This window comes from Hemiscyllium ocellatum, chromosome 9, assembly GCF_020745735.1.
Source record: "Hemiscyllium ocellatum isolate sHemOce1 chromosome 9, sHemOce1.pat.X.cur, whole genome shotgun sequence".
Classification (NCBI taxonomy): Eukaryota; Metazoa; Chordata; class Chondrichthyes; order Orectolobiformes; family Hemiscylliidae; genus Hemiscyllium; species Hemiscyllium ocellatum.
This window is the reverse complement of record NC_083409.1, coordinates 104,266,858-104,290,108: the sequence shown is the minus strand read 5'-3', so window position 1 is coordinate 104,290,108 and position 23,251 is coordinate 104,266,858. Positions and strand designations below refer to the sequence as shown.

At 43.1% G+C, this 23,251-nt stretch overlaps 1 protein-coding gene across 3 annotated transcripts in view; it reads left to right on the top strand.

Annotated features, from left to right (window-relative positions):
• usp33 (ubiquitin specific peptidase 33) overlaps nt 1-22,739 on the top strand; it is a 94,409-nt gene extending 71,670 nt beyond the window's left edge. For all 3 annotated transcript variants that reach the window (XM_060830628.1, XM_060830627.1, XM_060830629.1), the window contains 4 exons: nt 1,006-1,114; nt 13,153-13,255; nt 16,923-16,991; nt 20,203-22,739. In XM_060830628.1, coding sequence (XP_060686611.1) covers nt 1,006-1,114; nt 13,153-13,255; nt 16,923-16,991; nt 20,203-20,357 — 436 coding nt within the window. In that variant the 3' untranslated portion in view covers nt 20,358-22,739. The remainder of the gene's footprint in view (nt 1-1,005; nt 1,115-13,152; nt 13,256-16,922; nt 16,992-20,202) is intronic.
• The last annotated feature ends 512 nt before the right edge of the window (nt 22,740-23,251 follow it).

Sequence of the window (23,251 nt, the reverse complement as noted above, 5' to 3'; positions counted from 1 at the left end):
AAATTAATGGAAGACAAAATTGTAATTCATTTTGGATCACTATTGTTTGGAATGTTAAAGATCTCGGTTTGATTTTCTGAAGCAGATGGATTTTTTTTGCTGTTAAGCAATGGGAACTTTAGGCATTTGAATAATTGAAGTTAATCCAGCTGCTAAGTAAATTGGCTGCAGTCAGTTAAAATGTTGGACGATAACCTGCAAATGCAATTTAAAATAAATTACTTCAAAGTCAAATGGGCAAACATGTATTATTGTGCATTTGTAACATTTCCTTGAAGCCATCCATGATTGCCAAATTTCCATTCCTCCCCCCCCACCTTGCCTCGGATCTGCTGATTCCCCTCATCCCCACCGATGTTACCTCAAAACTTTACAATTTCAACCGACTTCGAGCTGGTGTCTCACATTCTACTCTCCTGAAATATGGTCATCCAAAGCAAATCTCATTGTCACTTGTGCCAAGTCTTCTTTACCCATTTCCATTCACCCACCCTTTAGCCTGTGCATGTTGTCTTGCTCTGTTCTAGCCTCTGCCCATTGAGGATCATCGAATTCTGATCTCTTGAGCATTGTTGATTTTTTTTCTTTTTAGTTGCTCCACCTTGCTGATTGAGCTACCCCTCTACCTCTCCCTAACCCCTTTGCACCACAACCTGTCTTTTTCCCTAAAACTTACCTCCTTGACCAAAGTCTTGGCATCTTCACTAGTATCACCTTGGCTCGGTGTTAGATTTTAATCCTTCTGTGTAGCACCTCCGAGCATTTTATAAACCTACGTTCATTTTTTTAAAAGTTAACTTGACAACTAACTTAATGTTTGTAGTAGCTTCTTGTGTTTTCTTATTTCCCTGGATTGCAACACTTCAAAAGTATTTAATTGGCTATAAAATACTTTAGGCCTTTTCTGAAGTTCCATTTATATTGAAGTTGGTTCTTCTTTCTTGACTTGACTTGTAGCATACAGGTTTTATGGAAATTAGAATTTCTGCTTTGCTGTCCCGACAGGTATGGAGGGGGGCCAGCAGTCAATCATCTCTACACCTGCCAAACCTGTCAGATCGAGATTGAAAAATTAGAAAAGAGAAGGAAGGTGGAACTGGAAATGTTCTTACGAGTAAGGAAACAAATGTCTTGTTCAGCATCTTAAGGTTTTGTGCTACATTTTTTCTGAAATGATTTCACCCAAATATTGAAACCTGTAACATAGAAAAATCAAAAATAGGAGGAGGAGTGGGCCAGTCAGTACCATCGTGGCTGATCATCCAACTCAGTATCCTGTTTCTGCCTTTCTCCCGGTAGCCTTTGATCCCTTTAAGCCCTAGGAATGATATCTCATTTGTTCTGGAAAACATTCAATGTTTTGGAAATTTTTGTTGTGGTTGATTATTTGGTTGCACTAAAACATCTTGGCTTCCATTTTATTCAAATAATATTGGAACAAAATCAAGTTAAGTCCTTAGTATGGTTTCTGAAGATAAGTGAGGTCATTTGGGCTTCTAGAATAGATAGTTAAGAGTTGTTAGTGCGAGGTAGTGGTGATACTTTGGCTGTTTGGGAAGTGTAGTCTCCGGAAGGAAAAAACAGAAATAGCATTGGGATGTCATGTCGTTTCAGTGATGTTGTTATATAGGAAAAATGATATTAAACTTTTCAAAGTCAGCTATCGGGTATCATTAACTAACCCGAATACCTAACGCAGAATCATTTCAACATAGAAGGAGCCCATTCAATCCATTATGGAGGCTTTGTCAAAGCTATCCAATGTGCCTCACTCCTACGCTGTTCCCATATCTCTGCAAGATTTTGCATTAACTCTTTTGTCAGTCATTGTAAAATTGTGTCTTCTGATTACCAACCTCCTTGAGAGTGGAAAACATTTCTCCTTACTTAATCTGTCGAATCTATGCGTACTTTTGAGCGCCTCTCCCTTAGCCTTCTGTACTGTGAAATTCACAATCTCAGCTTGTTTACTCTCTGCATGTATCTGCCTATCTTGCTTAAAGCTGCCTGCAATCCACATGTCAAAAGTTGAGGTGGTGAGGTTTCATTAAGCTGTAGACTTTACTTTGTCATTGGGATAGAAACTCCATCATTTTCAAACTTCATGCCTTACTCAAACTATGAAAAATTAAATGGGTTAATTTGTTGCAGAATTAGTAATGAATCATTTTCATGGCATCATAATGGTCAAGAACTCACGAAGCCTGTATCTGTGTTGCTTCTCCACAAGACCAGATGAACGAGCCCCACTCCCCTGCTCTTCCCCCCCAGTCTGCAGTTTTGTTACTCTTTAGGTGCTTATCCAACTCTCCTTTTTACGGAATTACTTTATACTGGAAAGCATTTGGATTGCACCCTGTCCTAACCTCTAAGTGAGTAAATAAACCTTATCACATCAAACTACGCAATTTTTTCAAAGAAAAGGTCAAGATTAGAAGCAAAGTTACACGAGCAAAAAAAAAACAAGAGATCAACTTCCCTGGAATTAAAAATGCAGTATTCAAATTGGGACATTTTGGAAGTGATGATCCTAAGGGTCAGCCACTGTAGATAACTGGGAATTCTTGCATTGTAAACTTTTTAAAAAAAACTTTTCTAGTTCTTCCATGGGATACAAGTATTATTGGCAAGTCCAGCACTTGTCATTCATTGCCTCATGAGCAAACGATGATGAACCCCTTTATTGAAGTGCTGCAGAGCAATCTGATATATGTACACCTACAGAGCTGTTTTGGAATGGATTGAGGATTTTGCCTCAACAATGAAGGACCAGCTGTATGGTTCCATATCGGGATGTTGTCCAGATGTCTATTTGAACTTATAAACAAAGAACCTAACAGCAAAGCTTTGTAAAAGGGTAATAAAATGACTGAATGTTATGGTGGAGCAAGTATTAAGTGCCTCAGCCGTGGAACCATGATGGCTTCCAATTTGCATGAACAGCTGCAAATGTGTTGCTGGTCAAAGCACAGCAGGTTAGGCAGCATCTCAGGAATAGAGAATTCGACGTTTCGAGCATAAGCCCTTCATCAGGAACCAGCCTTGAAGTCAGAAATCCAGTCTAAATTGGTCAAACAGCTTCTTCCCCGCAATTATTAGACTTCTTAATTGCCCTCTCAATTTTTAAATTTAATATTGATCTCTCTATGCGCACCTTCTCTACAGTCGTTTCTCATTCTGTTTTATTACCTTAATGCACTTTGAATGGTATGATCAGCCTGTACTGCTCCAAAGCAAAACTTTTCACTGTACCTAGGTACAATAATAAATTGAATTGAATCAAATGTGTAGTCAATGCTAACTGACTATAGGGCAGCACGGTGCCTTGGTTATCAGCACTGCTGCCTCTCAACCCCAGGGACCTGGGTATGATTCCAGCCTTGAAAATGTGTTGCTGGTTAAAGCACAGCAGGTCAGGCAGCATCCAAGGAACAGGAAATTCGACGTTTTGGGCCAGAGCCCTTCATCAGGAATGAGGAGAATGTGCCAGGCAGGCTAAGATAAAAGGTAGGGAGGAGGGACTTGGGGGAGGGGCGATGGAGATGTGATAGGTGGAAGGAGGTCAAGGTGAGGGTGATAGGTTGGAGTGGGGTGGGGGCGGAGAGGTCAGGAAGAAGATTGCAGGTTAGGAGGGCGGTGCTGAGTTGAGGGAACCGACTGAGACAAGGTGGGGGGAGGGGAAATGAGGAAACTGGAGAAATCTGAGTTCATCCCTTGTGGTTGGAGGGTTCCCAGGCGGAAGATGAGGCACTCCTCCTCCAGCCGTCGTGTTGTTATGTTCTGCCGATGGAGGAGTCCAAGAACCTGCATGTCCTCGGTGGAGTGGGAGGGAGAGTTAAAGTGTTGAGCCACGGGGTGATTGGGTTGGTTGGTCCGGGCGTCCCAGAGGTGTTCTCTGAAGCGTTCCGCAAGTAGGCGGCCCGTCTCCCCAATATAGAGGAGGCCACATCGGGTGCAGCGGATGCAATAGATGATGTGTGTGGAGGTGCAGGTGAACTTGTGGCGGATATGGAAGGATCCCTTGGGGCCTTGGAGGGAAGTGAGGGAGGAGGTGTGGGCGCAAGTTTTACATTTCCTGCGGTTGCAGGGGAAGGTGCCGGGAGTGGAGGTTGGGTTGGTGGGGGGTGTGGACCTGACGAGGGAGTCACGAAGGGAGTGGTCTTTGCGGAACGCTGATAGGGGAAGGGAGGGAAATATATCCCTGGTGGTGGGGTCCGTTTGGAGGTGGCGGTAATGACGGCGGATGATACGCTGTTTATGGAGGTTGGTGGGGTGGTAGGTGAGAACCAGTGGGGTTCTGTCTTGGTGGCGGTTGGAGGGGCGGGGCTCAAGGGCGGAGGAGCGGGAAGTGGAGTAGATGCGGTGGAGGGCATCGTCGATCACATCTGGGGGGAATCTGCAGTCCTTGAAGAAGGAGGCCATCTGGGCTGTACGGTATTGGAACTGGTTCTCCTGGGAGCAGATGCGGCGGAGACGAAGGAATTGGGAATATGGGATGGAGTTTTTACAGGGGGCAGGGTGGGAGGAGGTGTAGTCCAGGTAGCTGTGGGAGTCAGTCGGTTCATAGTAGATGTCTGTGTTGAGTCGGTCGCCCGAGATAGAAATGGAAAGGTCTAGGAAGGGGAGGGAGGAGTCTGAGACAGTCCAGGTGAATTTGAGGTCGGGATGGAAGATGTTGGTAAAGTTGATGAACTGTTCAACCTCCTCGTGGGAGCATGAGGCAGCGCCGATACAGTCATTGATGTAGCGGAGGAAAAGTGGGGGGTGGTGCCAGTGTAGTTGCGGAAGATGGACTGTTCCACATATCCTACGAAGAGACAGGCATAGCCGGGGCCCATGCGGGTGCCCATGGCAACGCCTTTAGTTTGGAGGAAGTGGGAGGATTGGAAAGAGAAGTTATTCAGGGTGAGGACCAGTTCAGTCAGTCGAAGGAGGGTGTCAATGGAAGGGTACTGGTTGGTGCGGCGGGAAAGGAAGAAGCGGAGGGCTTTGAGTCCTTCGTGATGGGGGATGGAGGTGTACAGGGACTGGATGTCCATCGTGAAGATAAGGCGTTGGGGACCGGGGAAGCGAAAATCATGGAGGAGGTGGAGGGCGTGGGTGGTGTCCCGAACGTTGGTGGGGAGTTCCTGGACTAAAGGGGACAGAACCGTGTCGAGGTACACGGAGATGAGTTCGGTGGGGCAGGAGCAGGCTGAGACAATGGGTCGGCCGGGGCAGTCAGGTTTGTAGATTTTGGGCAGAAGGTAGAAACGGGCGGTGCGGGGTTGTGGGACTATGAGGTTGGAGGTAGTGGATGGAAGATCCCCTGAGGAGATGAGGTTATTGATGGTCTGGGAGATGATGGTTTGGTGGTGGGAGGTGGGGTCATGGTCAAGGGGGCGATAAGAGGAGGCGTCCGCGAGCTGGCGTTTGGCCTCAGCGGTATAAAGGTCGGTGCGCCAAACTACTACCGCGCCTCCCTTGTCTGCCGGTTTGATGGTGAGGTTGGGGTTGGAGCGGAGGGAGTGGAGGGCTGCACGTTCTGAGGGTGAGAGGTTGGAGTGGGTGAGAGGGGTGGACAGGTTGAGTCGGTTGATGTCGTGGCGGCAGTTGGCTATAAATAGATCGAGGACGGTTAAGAGGCCAGCACGGGGTGTCCAGGTGGATGGGGTGTGTTGGAGGCGGGAGAAGGGGTCGTCAGAGGGTGGGCGGGAGTCTTGGTTGTAAAAGTAGGCATGGAGGCGAAGGCGGCGGAAGAATTGTTCAATATCTCGCCGCGTGTTGAACTCATTGATCCGAGGGCGTAGGGGAATGAAGGTGAGGCCTCTGCTGAGGACTGATCTTTCATCCTCAGAGAGGGGGAGGTCTGGAGGGATGGTGAAGATCCGGCAAGGTTGGGAGCTAGGACCTGGTGTGGGACCAGCCTTGGTTGACTGTCTGACTGTGGAGTTTGCATGTTCTCCCTGTGTCTGAGTGGGTTTCTGCCAAGTTCTCCAGTTTTCTCCAACAGTCCAAAGATTAGGTGGATTGACCAAGCTAAATTGCCCCATAGTGACTAGGGTTGTGCAGTCTAATTGGATTAGCCTGGGGAAATGAGGGGTTACAGAGATAAGGTGGAGGGTTGGGTCTGGTTGGGATGCTCTTTTGGCGGGTCGGTGCAGACTTGATGGGTTGAATGGCCTCTCTATTTGCACGAGAGGTATGCTATGAGTGCTGTGCTATGAATCCAACTTGTGTTTCTCAGACCCTCAGCTTTTATTTCCAATTTTTGGTTATGGCAATTTTTGTTTCCCACCTCACTTGGAAATTCCCACCCATATTACCTTTTGTGCGTAATGTATGAAGTTGATTGGTTTCTGTTTTATAAGGTTTCATGTTTGTGCGTCATTTGTGTACTTAAGTACACATGACTAATGGTTCACCGTTAACCCGGACAAAAATAGATTAAGGATCTTACCAGTAATTTTAATAAAATTGCCCTCTCCTATTATGTCATTTGTTTGTATTGGGAACAGTAAAAAGCAAGAAAATGATTTGTAGTAATATTTCAGATATTTTTGTTTCTGAAGAAAGGTTTTCACTCCCCCTCGTGTACTAGCTATTAATAGCATGTCTGCTCTCTATTGTACCGTAGTATTTTATACTTTTTGAAAAATAATTAACTACAGGAATCCGAAAATAAATGTGCTCATTTGCAAAAATAATCTTTTAGCAGTGAAATGCATGAACTTGCTTAGTTCATTAAAAATGCCATTTGCAGCTCTCTCAAGAAATAGGCTAAAATAATTTTCAGGGTTGGGTATAAAAAGTTATTTCCGTCTTTCATTGAAAGTGAAAAACTCGTGTTTGTTTCTATTTTGTTTTAGTCATGTTGCTTCCTCAACAATCTGGCATGGTTAAACTCTAAAGAACAGATGATTCTGCCTCTTGGTTTCTAGTGCAATTTGGTTTCCATTTAACTGGATAACTTGTTCTCATTGAGTTGTATCTAACAGTAATGCATAACTCTCCTCATGGAAGAAAATCTGTGGATCTACCAATAACTTCAATTGAGAAAAAGCAGTACCTGAGATTTTGACATTTCAAACAGCAGTCCAAGACTAAGAGATTTGTATATGATGAAATTGTTATGGCAGTGTTTTAGGGAGCTCATAGAGTCGTGTGACAATGGAGGTGTTGAATGTAGAGGAGCATCTGTTCTTCTGTAGATTACCTGCTACACTGGGTCCGAAGCAGACCCTCTGCAAAAGTACACTAAACTGCAACCTACCTGCTCCATAGGATCCTGGGAAGTATCACTTCACTGGAAGCAGTTTCAAGACCCCCATTCCTAGCTTACTCCAAGCAAATGTACAATCTCTGGAGCACAAGCTGGACGAATTTGGATCACTGTTCAGCTTCCAGCGTGAACTGTGGGACTACTGCGCACTCTGCTTCGCAGAAACCTGGCTCAACCCATCCATTCCCGACTGTGCATTTCAGGCTGATGGTTTTTCTATCCATTGTATGGACCATACAGCGTCCTCGGGTAAGACAGAGGGTAGAGGGGTTTGCTTTTTAATCAGCAAATTGTGGTGCACGGACATTGTAACCCTGGGCAGCCATTGCTCCCCAAACCTTGAACTTCCCACCATAAAATGTCACATGTTCTATCTACCACCGGAATTTACCGCTGCTATACTAACTGCTGTGTACATACCACTACAAGCAAAGGTTGAGGAAGCTCTGGATGTGTTGTACTCCACCAGTAACACCCTGGAGACGGAACACACCGAGGCCCTGTTTATTGTAACTGGCGACTTCAATCAAGCCAATCTAAGGAAGGTGTTGCCCAAGTACCACCAGAACATTACCTGCCCCACCAAGGACTCGAACATTTTAGACCACTGCTACACCACTGTGAAAAATGCTGACTGCTCCGTTCCCCCGCCCTCATTTCGGGCACTCAGACCACAATGCCGTGTTTCTTCTCCCGGCTTACAGGCAAAAACTTAAGCAGGAGATCCCCCTCCTCGTGAATACAGGTCCAGTGCTGGTCGGAGGAGGCAGAGGATCAACTCCGGTGCTGTCTGGAATCGGCTGATTGGGCCGTGTTCAAACAGTCCGTAGTTACCTTGGATGAGTACACCACTACCGTCACAGACTTATCAGCAAGTGTGTGGAGGACTGCATACCAAGGAAGTCAATCCGGATGTTTTTTAAATTAGATTCCCCTACAGTGCGGAAACAGGCCCTTCAAATCCACACCAACCCTCCGAAGAGTAACCCACCCTCTGACTGATACACTGACACCATGGGCAATTTAGCATGACGAATTCACCTGACATGCATATCTTTGGACTGTGGGAGGAAACTGGAGCACCCAGAGGAAACCCTTGCAGACACAGTGAGAATGTGCAACCTCCACACAGACAGTTGCCCGCGGCTAGAGTCGAACCTGGGTCCCTAGCGCTGTTCGACAGCACTGCTAGCCACTGAGCCACCATGCTGCCCCAACACCCCCACCATGTTCCCCAACAGGAAACCTTGGATGAATCAGGACAAACAGAATCTGCAAAAGGCATGAGGCCTTCAGCTCAGGAAACCCACCCAAATATAAGGAATCCAAGCATGACCTTCGCAGAGCGATCGAGGTAGCCAAGGACCAATACTGAGCCAAACTAGAGACCCAAACAGATACCTGGCAACTATGGCAAGGACTGAATGACATCATAGATTCTAAAAAGAGACAGTGCAAGATAGCAGATGACACATCCCTTCTTAATTGTCTCAATGCCTTCTACGCTCAGTTTGAGCAGAATTTTGGTGGACAGGTAACACCTGGTCCAACAAGTCCTGCCGAACCTATCCCAACAGTCACTGCATCAGAGGTCAGATCAGTTTTCCTTTGTGTGAATCCAAGGAAAGCTATGCCACAAAAATGGAGTACCAGGCCGTGCATTCAGAGCATGCGCAGGTCAACTGGCAAAGGTCTTCTTGGACATCTTCAACCTCTCCCTGCAGCAGGCCACTGTCCTTGCCTGTTTCAAGAGGCCAATGTTATCCCTGTGCCTAAGAAGACTCATGCAACATGTCTCAATGACTACCGCCCAGTGGTCCTAACATAGGTGGTCATGAAGTGCTTTGAAAGGCTAGTCATGGCATTAATCAACTCCAGTCTCCCCACTACTCTTGACCCACTACAATTTACCTATCAGACCAACAGATCCACGTCAGATGCCAGATCACTTATTCTTCACTCCTCCCTAGAACATCTTGACACCAAGAACAGCTACGTAAGAATCCTATCATTGACTACAGTTCAGCGTTTAACACTATTATCCCCTCAAGACTGATCACTAAACTTAGTGATCTCAGACTAAGCCACACTCTCTGCAACTGGATCCTCAGTTCCCTGACCCACAGGCCACAGTCGTTGAAGATTGAGGGCAATATTTCATTGTCACTAACACTTAACACTGGAGTCCCCCAGGGGTGCTTACACAGCCCCTACTGCACACATTGTATACCCATGACTGTGTTGTCAAATACCAGACTAATGCCATTTACAAGTTTGCTGATGATGCCAACATAGTCGTTCGAATCTCCGATGGCGACGAAACAGACTACAGACGGCAGGTGGGGAAGACCTGGAAAAATGATGCATGGAGAACAACCTAGTTCTCAATGCTGGCAAAACCAAGGAACTCATTATTGACTTTTGGCGGGATGTTACACATTCCCCCCTACACGTTAACAACACAGAGGTGGGACGAGTGGAGAGTGTCAAGCTCCTGGGAGTGGTCAACCACAACAAGCTTTCTTGGACTATTCATGTGGATGCACTGGTTACAAAGATCCAACAACGTCTCTTCTTCCTCAGACAGCTGAGGAAATTTGGCATGACGGCAAATACCCTTGCCAATTTTTATAGGTGAGCCATCAGGAGCATGCTGTCTGGATGCATCATTACCTGGTATGGCAACTGTACCGGAGACGGTTACAGAGGGTGGTGAACTTGGCCCAGACAGTCACAAAGGCCAACCTCCCATGTATAGAATCTACCTTCCAGACCCACTGTCAAGGAAAGGCCGCCAGCATTCTCAAAGATCCATCCCACCCTGGCCATATTTTTCCACTGTTGGGGACAAGGTACAGAACACTGAACACACGCACCAGCCGGTTTCGCAACAGTTACTACCCTACTGTTGTTAGAATACTGAATGGACTTTCAAACTCTTAACATTCGCCTATACCTGTGTTTTTGTTTTTGCTGCTGTTTACCTATTATTTACTTTGCTACTTAACTCTGTGATCTGCCTGTATTGCTCACAAGACAAAGCTTTTGACTGTGCCTCAGTACATGTGACAATAAATTCAATTCAATGAGGAATCTGGCTAAAATAAAAACAATTTTGTAAAATTTCAGATCTGGCAGCATCTGTAGCGAGAGAGAGAAACATTAACTTGTTTCGAGTCCGTTGTGACATTTTTTTTTGGAATCTACAATTCTGAAGAGGAATTATGCAGGACTTGAAAGATTGACTGACTGTTTCTCTCTCCACCCATGCTCCTGGTTACACAAATACATAGGAAGGCAAATGGTGAGTGTGATAGAGTCTGCAAGGGATTGAAACAGGTTAAGCAAGTAGGGAAGAAATTTAGCAGATGGAATTATAATGTGTGAAAATGTGAGATTGTGCATTTTGGGAGGAAGATCAGAGGAGCTACATATTATTTGAATGGAGAAGATTGCAGAAAGCTACCACACCGAGAGGTTTGTCCTTGTGAATGAATCACAACTAGCATCTAAATTTAATGGGTAATGGGGGGGGTTGCGGGGGGGGAAACAAATAAAATGTGGCTTTTATTTCAAAGGGAATGGGATATAAAAGCAGAGAAATTTTACATGTGTTAGTGACAACTGGAATACTGTGATCAGTCATGGGCCCCTTTAATCTAAGGAAAACTTAGCGTTGGAGGAATCCAGAGAAGGTTCATTGGGCTGATAAAAGATACAGTGGTTTTTAGAGGGGATGTTGAGTAGTTTGGGCTTATACTCATTGAAATTTAGGGAATGAGAGATGACCTTATAAAACATTCAGGCTTCTTAAGGGAGTTGACAGGGTAAATGCAAAGCGGTTGTTTCCCCTTTTGGAAAAGTCTAGGACAAGTGGGTGTAATCTCAGAATAAAGGGTCATACATTTTCAAACAGATGAAGAATTTCTCTTCTGCGAGTAGTGAATCTATGCATTATTTTTTTCCTATGGACATATGTTAAAGTTAACGTGTTGAGTATATTCAAGATTTTTGATCAGTAAGGAAATCAAGGGTTATGGGAAATAGGAAAGTGGAGTTGAAGACTATCAGATCAGTTGTCATCTCATTGAATGGTGGAGCAGACTCATTGGGCTGAATGGCCTACTTCTCCTGCTGTGTCCAATGGTCCTTTGGACTTGCTGAGTTGCTGACTTGTTCCGGCACTACTTTTCATTTCAGATTTTCAGCATCCACTGTATTTTGCATTTATTTGTGGGAAATTGGTCTGCTGGGTTTTGGACAAATCAAAATTTGCGAAGGCTGGGAATCTCTTGCGTGACGGAAAATGCTGCTGAACGCATTGTGGGTGAACTGATCAGTAAATACAGTGGTTCAAAAAGGTTATTCATATTTCACAGAGCAATTAGTAATGGGTAATGAATCCTGACTTTGCCGGAGGTGTCCATAGAGCATGATATTTTTAAAATATTGAAATTGCTGAAGCATTAGAGTACGATATGTTGCCATAAAACTGAAGTATAGATTTGATATTTTTGACTTTGCTGAAACTTTTTGTCTTGATGTCCAAGCTTTTTTGTCTTGCACGCAGTAGGACCAGCTCAAGATTGCCAAATTTCAACAATCCTGAGCACACTAATAGTTGTTTAAGATAATCAGTAATGCCACTCGTTTACACACTCTGGAAGCAACATACATTCATATGCAGGGCCTGCTCTCTGCAAACAAAAATAATGTATTCCAATCTTGAACAATTTTTTTCAGGTTGCAGGGTGAACCTCTTGGTTTCCCCACAGCAACACCTATGCCAATCAGCGTCAACTTAGCAACCCATCAGAGCCTTTTTCCTGTTGTGATATAAATTCTGGGCGTTTGGCATTTTTCCATTCGTCTCGATGGATTCAGAACAAAACCTTCAGCAACTTGTTTCTCTTCTCGACAATCTTCATGTTTTACACTAGCTCGCCACTGTTTGTTTATTTTTGATTTTCCCCATTTTAACAATAACTTCTATCCTCCTTGGGTTACATTACCTCACTCTATCCAACAATCCAATTTTAACTTTATCGTTTTGAATTTCTTCTGTAGCCTCTCCACTGTTGTGTCTAAACAACTCTCCCCAGCTTTGCATCCTGCACTCTGATCTGTCACTTGATTCCAATGCACCCTTGACTTTTTGTTTATTGCTGCATCCTCCAAATCTGAATTCTCCCCAAAATAGCTGTTTAATTTGTCTTTCCTCCCCTCCATTCTTGATTTTCACTTTCCTCCATAATACATAGTGCCCCAGTGAGTTGTGTCATTTCGACTTATTATCCTCTTGTTTCTCTGTTCTCCATTTCTAGGACGCAATTCAGGCAGGCAAGCATAAGAAATACGATGTGGCATTTTACATGCCATTTGCACACATGTACATAGACAGCTGGAGGCAGAGCTGTCTATATCTTAGTCAGAAGGCAGTTGATTCACTTCTTATTCCAGGGAACTGAGTGCATTTTCTAAGTGGACACAGCAGAGCATGTGCACATGAGATGTCACGTGTTCTGCTGTCGGGTAAACTATGATCACATGGAATTATTTCACGAGAGGTATTCTCCATTCTGGCCAACAATTACCCCTCATTCAACATAATTCAAAGCTATTTAACTGATCAGATTATATTACTCTTTGTGGGGCCTTGCTGTGTGCAAATTGACTACAGATTTTCCTACATTGGTTAAATGACAACAGGTATTTATAAAAATATTTAATTGGCTATCGATTAGGACATCCTCAAGTCATAAATGAAAGTGTTCTATCTTTTTAATAAATTAACGCTTATTTCGTTCACATTGTTATTGCATTATTTGCATTTGGCAAGATTGTGAAATGCGACAGATAAAATAATTGAAATTTTGTTTCTCTTAATATAGCTAAACAAAGCCTTCCAGGAAGAAGAATCACCTTCTGTTATCTATTGTATTAGCATGCATTGGTTTAGAGAATGGGAAGGATTTGTCAAAGGCAAGGAAAATGGTATGTAAACTATAATATGGTAAGCATGTAATATTCACTAACGTATTGGTTATTTTGGCAGTTGTCTTAATTTGTACTCCAGAAATGTTTTTTTAAACTCCTGTTTACTTTCCAAGTAGATGATGCTTTGAGAATAACTTGGCATTAGAATATATAAATATAGGAGCGGAAACAAAAATATTTCCTCTGGCCAGGGCTCGAACGCAGCTCGTTTTTGGCATCCATTTTCGATATATTGGTGCAGTTAAATATTTGATCTATCCATTCTTCAGAGCCTTTAGTTTGGTTCAGATTTCATGTTCAGACCATCTCCATCAGTGGTTCCTCAGAATTGAGGATGACATCTCTCAGGCAAGATGTGTCCTCAGATTACAGAGGAGCCCAGTTTTGGATCCACAATTTGTTTTTTTGAAAGTAGGGAAATGAAATTTGCAGTCCCAGTTTGGCTTCCTTCACCAATCTCTGTCTCTTTGCTGCCATTCCACTGTCAAGTCACTGAGCGTTTTCATGGCTTAAAGCCTCGATGGATGAGGACAGGTTGCGCTGAGCAGTCAGCGGCTCTTTCCTCTCAATCAGTCCTATCTCTTTAGGGCAACTTGAAGCCTATCCTTGTATCTTTTCCTTTGGATAATGAGTGTCGAGTGTTGGCCTGTGAAGAGTTGGAAGAAGAGAACCTGCCAAAGAAGGCAGTTTTCACACACTTGTTAGCAACGGTCTATCCATCGGAACTGTTTTTTTTAAGAGCCGGGTTTAAATCAGCTAGACCATATCTTCAGGAAGGATTACAAAATGCCTTGCAAGAACTGTAACAAACACTACATTGGACAAACAGGCAGAAAACTAGCCACCAGGATACGCAAACATCAACTAGCCACAAAACGATATGACTCCCTCTCATAAGTATCTTTGCATACAGCTGAGGAAGGGCACTACTTCGACTGGGACAACACATTGTCCTCAGACAAGCCAAACAGAGACACGCACGAGAATTCCTAAAAGCATGGCACTCTAACCGGGACTCTATCAACAAACACATTGACTTGGATCCCATTTACCACCCCCTGAGAAAAAGAACAGGAAATAACATCACCAACCCAAGGAAACCTAAACACATAAATAAGAAGTGTGACATAGCACCAGTGCTTCATCAGAGGCTCACTGATGATGTTACCTAGTATGGTGATGAAACGTCCGAAAAAGAGCCTTCCAGCTCAGTGAGCAAACTTCTGTCTAGAGCATGGTCTTATGGCCCAGGACCTTTGACCTCCAAAGATCCCTGTTGTCAAATGCTTGCCACAAACTCGAGGTAGTGCTTGCACAGTTGACCTGGTGTTGGATTTCTTCAATGATAGCAGTCCCTTTCGGACTAGTAGCTGTTGAGATCGGGAAATGTTTCACATACTCCAGGGCTCAGCTAAGGTGGTGTAAGTGATTCTCGCCTGGCCTTGGAGAGTTTAATGGAGGACCATCTTTTTAGCTATGTTGAAGGGCAGGCCAGGCATCATGTGCAAGGTGTTGAAAAGTTTGAGCAAGTTTGGCAGGTCCTGTGTGAAGTGAGTCATCATGCACCAGTCATCGTAAACTGAAGGTTGCGCATGTCCATGGTGGACAGGCGTCATGTTTCTGCCTGGAAGTGACCAGAAGTTGAAGAGCTTCCCATTTGGAAACTTTGGACGCTGACGCTGAGTGGTCACCTCGGATGAGGTGAATTAAAACACTCAATAAAATAGTGAATAAGGTGGGAGCTATTTACGTAACCTTGTTGAACCTGGTCTGGATGTAAAAGGTGTCAGTTTCTGATGCTCCATTCAGGATAGCAGCAGTCATGTTGTCATGCAAACATCTCTAGTTGGCTGTTGAAGTTCGTCACCATCCTAAGGCGGAAGGCAAATTCTAGGCCTTCATGATATAGAGAAAATCACGTGCTTCGGTCAGGGCAGTCAAGGTGAAGAACAATACTAGATTTTGCTTGCAATGCTTTTCTTGGATTTGCGTCGCCGTGAAGACCCATGTCTACAGTTCTCCAGGATGGCCGGAAGGCATACTGGGTTTCTGGGTAAAATTCGGCATCCGGGCAGGAGACAGGCCAGGATTTTACCCGTGATGGATTTATGTATCTGGTCTGACAGGGCTATCATGTGTTGAAGTTGCAATCCAAGCTTTTTGCAAAGTCTTCAGTGCAGAAATGGTCAATGCCAGTGTTTTATACTGTACAGTAACCAGCCCCATCTCTCTTGTTTTAACTGTATTAATGTATCTGTGTATTCCTTCCTTCCTCGCTGTTACCTAGCTTCTCCATAATGCATCTGTGATGTTGACCTGAGCTACTCCTTGTGATAATGAATTCTGCATTCTCACCACTTCAGGGTTTTCCTGAATTGCCTGCTGGATTTATTAATGACTGCCTTACATTTATAACTCCCTAGTTCTGGAGAATCCCCTGCAAATGTAACCATCTGCCCTGCACATATTCTACCAACCTCTTTCATAAAACTTCAAATCCTCTTATTAGGCCACTCCTCAGTCCTCAGTTTCCTAGACCCTGTTCAACCTTTACAGAATGGTATTTCCCCTTCCTTCTGTTATCATGTTTAGGAAATCCCTCTTGCATCTTCTGCACTCCCTTTCTATATCCTTTCTATAAAACATAGACTAGGCTATATTGTGTCCAATCTGTACCAAATTGGATTAATGAGAGATTTCATTCATGGGCTATAATGCAGAGCAACGAAAGTTGCAAGTTGGAATAATCACGTTAATTGGTAAGCCTGTGTTCTAAATGTCCATATGCTCCAGAAATTTCCTTTTAAATATTTTCATGTTGTCGGTGTTTATTTCCTGATTTGTGTTGAAATCCAGACTTGCCGCACGCAGCATTCACACACTCAATATGTTTATTCTCAGGAGCTCAGCTTTGCCACTTATTGCATCTGGCTTCTCTGCACAGTGCAACTTTTGATTTTTGAAAAAAAGCTTAATGTCCCCTTTGCTGCTTTATCTCATCTCTGTTTACTTTCAACCTGCTCCTCAGACTTTGGACTGCAGTTTCTCAATTTACTACTGAAGTATTTCTGCCAGGAAATACTTATCTCTCAAACTAACGTACTAAGCACAAGGAAGTTGTTTGTTATCCTGAGTTTAGTGTCTGGATTTCTCAGTATAGCCTTGCAGTTCTTCTAACAGAAGATGTGTTTTTTATAAGTTCATGTCGAGCAAATGTTTTGAAGTATTATTTGGAATTGCGAAATCATGTAAGCTAAAAGTAAAATAATTGCTTTATAAATTAAACCAGATTTATTTGTGACATGTCATGAAGTGTAAATTTACCAGTTTTGTGGGTTACTCCAGCAAGTATGATCTTTTTCAAAAATTTAGGTATTTGCAGTTTCAGGTTTCATTTAATTCTAACCAGACTTGTTTTGAATCATAGTTGGGCATCATAGATCTAGTGGAGGCTAGTCCTTTTGTGGTTTTCCATTTCAAGACAAAAATTATTATCTCACTTCATATGAGAAAAAGCAACATGTGTTGTCTACAAAATGCATTTATAGTGATAGATAAACCTGTCTTGCACCATTTCTATAAATGGCCAGTTAATAAGTGATTATGCATAACTTCAAAGGGTCTTCTCTGATTTAATACACTTTTAATTATTTTCATGTCTTAGAGCCTCCTGGTCCAATTGATAATGCCAAGATAGCTATTGGCAAAAGCAACCACATGTCTTTAAAACAAGGTAGGACTTGTTTTTTTATTTTGCACAGATTATTCTTAATAAAACTAAGTGATTATGTTATTTATACTTCGTGTTGACCTTTGACATATGTGAGGTAGTGTGTGTAGGTTTGGTCTCTGTTAAGAAATGGATAAAAAGGGATTAGAGAAAGTACAAAGCTTTCTAATTATAATAGTCTGAAAGGAAATGTTGAAAGATTTGAGGTTGTTATCCCAAGAAAAGGGAAAGTTGAGTGGTGACCTAACAATGGTGTTTACTGGAACAGATATGAAGAAAATGTGTCCGGGATATGGTAGTCCAAAACTGGAAACTATAAATACATAATGGAAAAAGAGGTGGAAGGAAGTAGGGTTTTAGACTCGCGGATAATCAAGTGAAGGTTGACCCTGAAAATGATTAAATTGAGCACTCAAAGGAGAAGGGCAACCTATTTCCGTGTTGTAAATTCTATATGGGTAGCTTTCCTGAATCGATTATCAAGGAAAATTATTCCAGACCTGAAAATTCGTCTGACGGTCTCCACACATATCTTCAACTGCAGTTTCATATTTGAAGAATCTTGGAAGCATTATTGGGATCAAATGCAATATCTACCCTCGGTCATTAGTACAATGATGGAAGATGTCATCAACAGTGCTGTCAAGCAGTATTTGCTCAGTGATGCCCAGTGTGGGTGTAACCGAGGCAGTCAACTCCAGTCCTCAATAAAATCTTGGTTCAAATTTGGAGAAAAGAGTTGGTCAGGTGACAGTGACTGCCATTGACATCTATGCCTTATTTTACTCTGTGTGGAATTAAGGAGCCCTCGCAAAACTGGAGTTGATGTAATTGGGGAATATTGTTTATAGCCTTACATGGTACAAAAGAAGATGGTGTGTTGTTGGAAATTTGTCATCTGAGTTCCAGGACATCTCTAGGAATCCCTCAGGGTAGTGTCCTAGGCCCAACTACCTTTAGCTGCTTCATCAACCTTACTTCCATCGTAAGGTCAGAGTGGTTGTACAATTTTCCACACCATTCACAACTTCTTGTACTGAAGCTGTTGGATGTCCAAATGCAGAAAAATCTCGATAATATCCAGGCTTGGGCTGAAAAGTGTCATCTAATATTTGTTCCCCCATCAAATGGCAGGCAATGACTATTGCTAACAAAGAATCTAGCCATTGTCCTTTGCCATTCAATTGTGTTACTATCACTGAATTTCCTACCATCAAATCCTGGAAGTTACCATTGGCCAGAAACTGGACTGGACTTGCCTTCACCAAGGACATGCAGGCCCTGGGACCCTCAATCACCAAACCACTCGTGCTTGGATGAAGAACACCTCATCTTCTGCATTGGGACCATCCAACCACATGGAATCAATGTAGATTTTACCAATTCCTCTTTCCACCCCCCCCCCCCCCAACTTTATCTCAGTCCCAATCCTCCAACTCTGCACCACCCTCTTAACCTGCCCATTTTCCTTCCCGTCTATCGGCTTTACCTTCCTCTCCGACTTATCACCTTCCCTCCTCCACCTTCATCTACCTATCACATTTCCAGCTACCTTCCCACTCCCCCTCCCCCATTTATCTCTCAGCTCCCTTGGCCCACAAGCCTTATTCCTGATGAAGAGTTTTTTTTCCGAAACGTTGATTCTCCTGCCACTCTGATGCTGCCTGACCTGCTGCACTTTTCCAGCGCCACACTCTCCATTCTGATCTCCAGCACCTGCAGTCCTCATTTTCTCCTAGCCATATAAATACAGTGGTTACAGGAGCAGGTTAGGAATCCTGCAGTGAATACCTCACTGCTCGACTCCAAAGCCTGTCCATCATCATCAAGGCACAAGTCAGGAGTGCAGCTCCAAGCAGCTTTACAGTATCCAGAACAAAGCAACCTGCATGACTAGTGCCACATCATTTAAACATCTGCTCCCCCCTCCACTGATGTTCAGTTAGCAGCAGTGTACTATCTCCGAGAAGTATAGTAGTCCCCTGTATCTGCGGGGATACGTTCCAAGACGTCCCATAGATGACTGAAACTACGGATAGTAGCGGACCCATTCAGCAGCCCCCTGGTCCCTGGTTCTGGAATGTTCCACGTAATATATTCGGACCGTGATAACTGGACCCGCAGATATGGCAGTTGCCCTGTACTGTACAAATTTACCAAGACTCCTTAGCACTTTCCATACCGTGATCACTTCCATCTAGATAGTGCAACAGGTGCCATGATTAAAAAGTTCCCCTCACCATTCTAACGGGAAATATATTGCCATTCCTGCTGTGTCTCTGGGTCAAAATCCTGGAATTCACTCCCTAATGGCATTGTGAATTTGTATACAACACATGCATGCACTGCAGCAGTTCAAGAAGGCAGCTCACCATCACCTTCTCAAGGGCAAACCAGGCAATAAAAGCCGGCAGCCAGAGATGCCCATGTCCTGTAAGTGAATTTTTAAAAAAAAGGACCTGAAGTCCTGGCCATGAGTTATGTGTATGTATTCAGCATATTATAAAATATCCAAACCTTGCTCTTTTAACTCTGAGCCAACTGTTAAATAAATCCATTTAGTGTTATAGGGAGGGGACACAAAATAGTGCTGATGCTGTTTTGAGAGTTAATATTAAGTGACTTTTAATACACAATATGACAGTCAGCAAGCTTGTGGTGGCACTTCATATTTGTCTAAAGTCCAAGGCAGTCAAGAAAAACAAGCTTGTATTTACATAGTGTTTCTTTTTTGTAATCGCCGTTGAAACATTTTGCAACCGACGCCATGCTTAAATCATCGTCATTGAATGGTATGAGATTTGCACATGCATTGCAAATATGCAAGTTATTTAAGAAGTAAGCCTCTCAAGGAGTCTTTATTTATCGGAATATCTATGATATGAGTCTCAGAGTCAGAGGTCTGCAGTCCAGAAAAAAACGGCCCTTTGGCCCATCAAGTCTGTGCCAATCAAAAACAACCACCTCACTATTCTAGTGCAGTACCCAGGCAAATTATCTGCAGTGAGTCCAGAACAGTGGACCAACTAGCTAGGCCATGTGAAGTATTTGATTGTCCAGTCTCATCCTGTCCTAGTGAATACTTGGAATCTTGAAAACATTTTGGGTTATTTTATTTGGGTGGGTGCCTTTTACTAGATTGGCAGTCCTGTGTGGTGTTAAAGGAAATCTTGCGGTCTGATACAAAGTCATGTTTCTTGAATTTCTTATCCAGGAGCTGATTCCGGCCAGATCTCAGAAGAGACCTGGTACTACTTTTGCTCCATTTATGGAGGGGGCCCAGAGATCACCCTGCGGCAGAATGTAAGCCATCCTGATACATCGTGTGTTGAAGAGAAAGTAGAGGTCGAAATCCGTCCGGTGCAATAATGTCAAAGGAAATATTTAAAAGTACTACAACTGTGATGAATTATGCTGGATTCTAAGCATTCCAGGGTGTGATATATTTTTTTTTGAAAAACAATTTCTGCAGTGGCATTAATTATTTGTGTTTTAGGGACAATCAAACCCTGTTATGTAAAATTGTTTGACATAGGTTTTTGGTTTGTCTGACAAACTGTCCTGAAAGGTTGGAGGTGTTTTCTCGTGGTATGTGATGTAGCTTTGATCTGTGATAGGCCCACACACTAAAAGTGTACTAGTGTGAAATGGGTTGCTAATATTAAGTTGACTCAGGAAAGCACTGATATCTTTTTGTTTGCACTGTACTGTAGATGAAAATTCAAAGATTTCACAACTGTTGACCATGCTACTGTAAGCTGTGAAAGGAAAATTCTCAGGAGAGCTTGCAAAAATTGAAGCTAAATGCAATGAGGAGGACAGGCTAACCAGCAGTATTGTGTTCAGCTACATTAGAAGCAATAGAGAAAGCCATTGCATTGGTGCCAGCGCTAACCGTTTGACACCAGTTAATTTCTAATCCTCTTCTTATTTTACTATATTTTTAAAATGTTTGTTTTCTGTTTTCAATATTGCTACATCAGTAGCCACTTGTAATAAACACTCCCTGTTTTCTGGAGAAAATTTCTTCTCTAATCTGAATTCTGTGCTCACTTTATAAATTTGAAAATGAATAGAAATCACCTTTCATCGTTTACTGTGCTTTCACAATATTGAAAAGTTTCTGTTCTAGCAGGGCAATTATCTGAATATATACTGATTCACCTCAGTTGGAATACTCCAACCTCTTGAGTCAGTAGGTTGTGGGTTCAAACCCCATCTACAGAAGTGAACACCTAATCAGGGCTGGGGTTGACTGAATTGCTGCATTGTTGGAGGTGCCATCAGGCTCCTTCTTTGTCACTATTCTCTGTTGGCTATCCAGTGTACAACGGAGCACTTTAAGGTATTGTCAACTGAATAGAAGGGTTACAGCACAGGAGCCCATTTGCCCAGCTGAGCCCCTTTTGCACACTGAGTAATTTAGCCAGTTCCACTTCCCCTCCTTATCCTGTTGACATTATAATTATTTTTCTCCTTACAGATGCTCATCCAGTTCTGTATTGAAAACCACAACTAAATCTGCCACCTTCACCTTACTTTATGAATTTCATAACATTGTTTAAAGCATTGAAGTATTTTCTCCCCCAGCATGCTGCCTTTCACTCAACTACAATTCACCATAAAACCATGTCCTCTGTTTCTTGACCCTTCTGCCAATGGGAACATGTTAGGCGACAGTAAATGTCACTGACAGTAAGGTACTATTTGACCAAGTGTGACATCAAAGAATGATGGTTGTGGTTGTTGAGCAGCGACCCTCACAGACCCAGATCTCAGGATACATGTCCTCGGCCCAACCATGTTCAGTTTCTTAATCAATTTCCTTTCCTCCATTATAAGTTCAGAAGATGGGATGTTCAGTATATTTTGTAACATCTGTCACTTGAAGTGCCATAACACAAAGGCCAAGGGGCCTATGCTAGAAAATGAGTAGACAGGTGCTTAATGACCAATGCAGATACAATGGGCCGAAAGGCCTCTTTCTGTGCACTAAGGTTATGACATCCAATACTGACAGCAGTTAGTTCCTGCATGCATGCCACAAGGCCTGGACAACATTCAGTTTTGGGCTGTTAAGTGGCAAGTAACATTTGTATAATGCAATGATCATCTCCAACAGAAGAGAATCTAACTATCACCCCTTGATGTTCAAAGGCAGTACAATATCTTGACCAGAAACTGAACTCGACCAGCCATGTAAATACTGTAGCTACAGGAGTAGGTCAGCAGTTGGGAATTCTATGGGGAACAATTTGACTCCAGACTCCCATCTGTCTACCCTCTGAAAGGTACAAATCAGGACAATGATGAAATACTCTCCAACATAAATAGAAATTGCTGGAAAAACTCAGCAGGTCTGGCAGTATCTGTGGAGAAATTGGGTCCAGTAACCCTTCAGAACTGAAATATTCTCCAGTTATCTTGATAAGTACAACTCCAACAACATTTAGACTTGTCACCTCTCGGAACAAAGATGTCATTCAAAAAGAAGTCACCCACTAGATCCACTAAAACACACGCGAATGGTGCACTATAAGCAGCAGTGAGTATCATCTCCAAGATTAACGGCACTAACTCTAGAAGGCTCGTTCAGCACCTTCCAAACCTGTGACCTCCGCCACCTCAAAATAAAGATAGCAGATGCATAGGAACACTAACAACTGAAATGCTCCCTCCAAAGTAGCACAGCATCCTGACCTGTAACTGTATTGATGTTCTTTGCTTTTGTACTCTGTGCTTAAAAATGTGTTGCTGGAAAAGCGCAGCAGGTCAGACAGCATCAAAGGAGCAGGAGAATCGATGTTTCGGGAAGGGCTTATGCCCGAAACGTCGATTCTCCTGTACCTTTGATGCTGCCTGACCTGCTGCGCTTTTCCAGCAACACATTTTTAAGCTCTGATCTCCAGCATCTGCAGTCCTCACTTTCTCATAGTTGATTTTGTACACTGTGCCATGATTTTAAAGCCCAGCATTTTTAATCCATTTTTTTAAACCTGTTCTTCTTCAATGATTCATGCACGTGTACCCCATGCGCCTCTTTCTACATTGCTTTTTGAATCATATCCTTCAGTTTATATAACCTCTTTACATTAATCCATTCATGGAATTTTGGGCATTATTGGCTCGGCCAGTACCCAGAGGGCAGTTGAGAATTGACCACATTGTTGTGGATCAGGATTCACATGTAAAAGGTGAAGTTAGAGATGGAAGAAATTAGTCCATTCAGCCTATCGAGTCTACTCTCTCATTCAACCATGGTT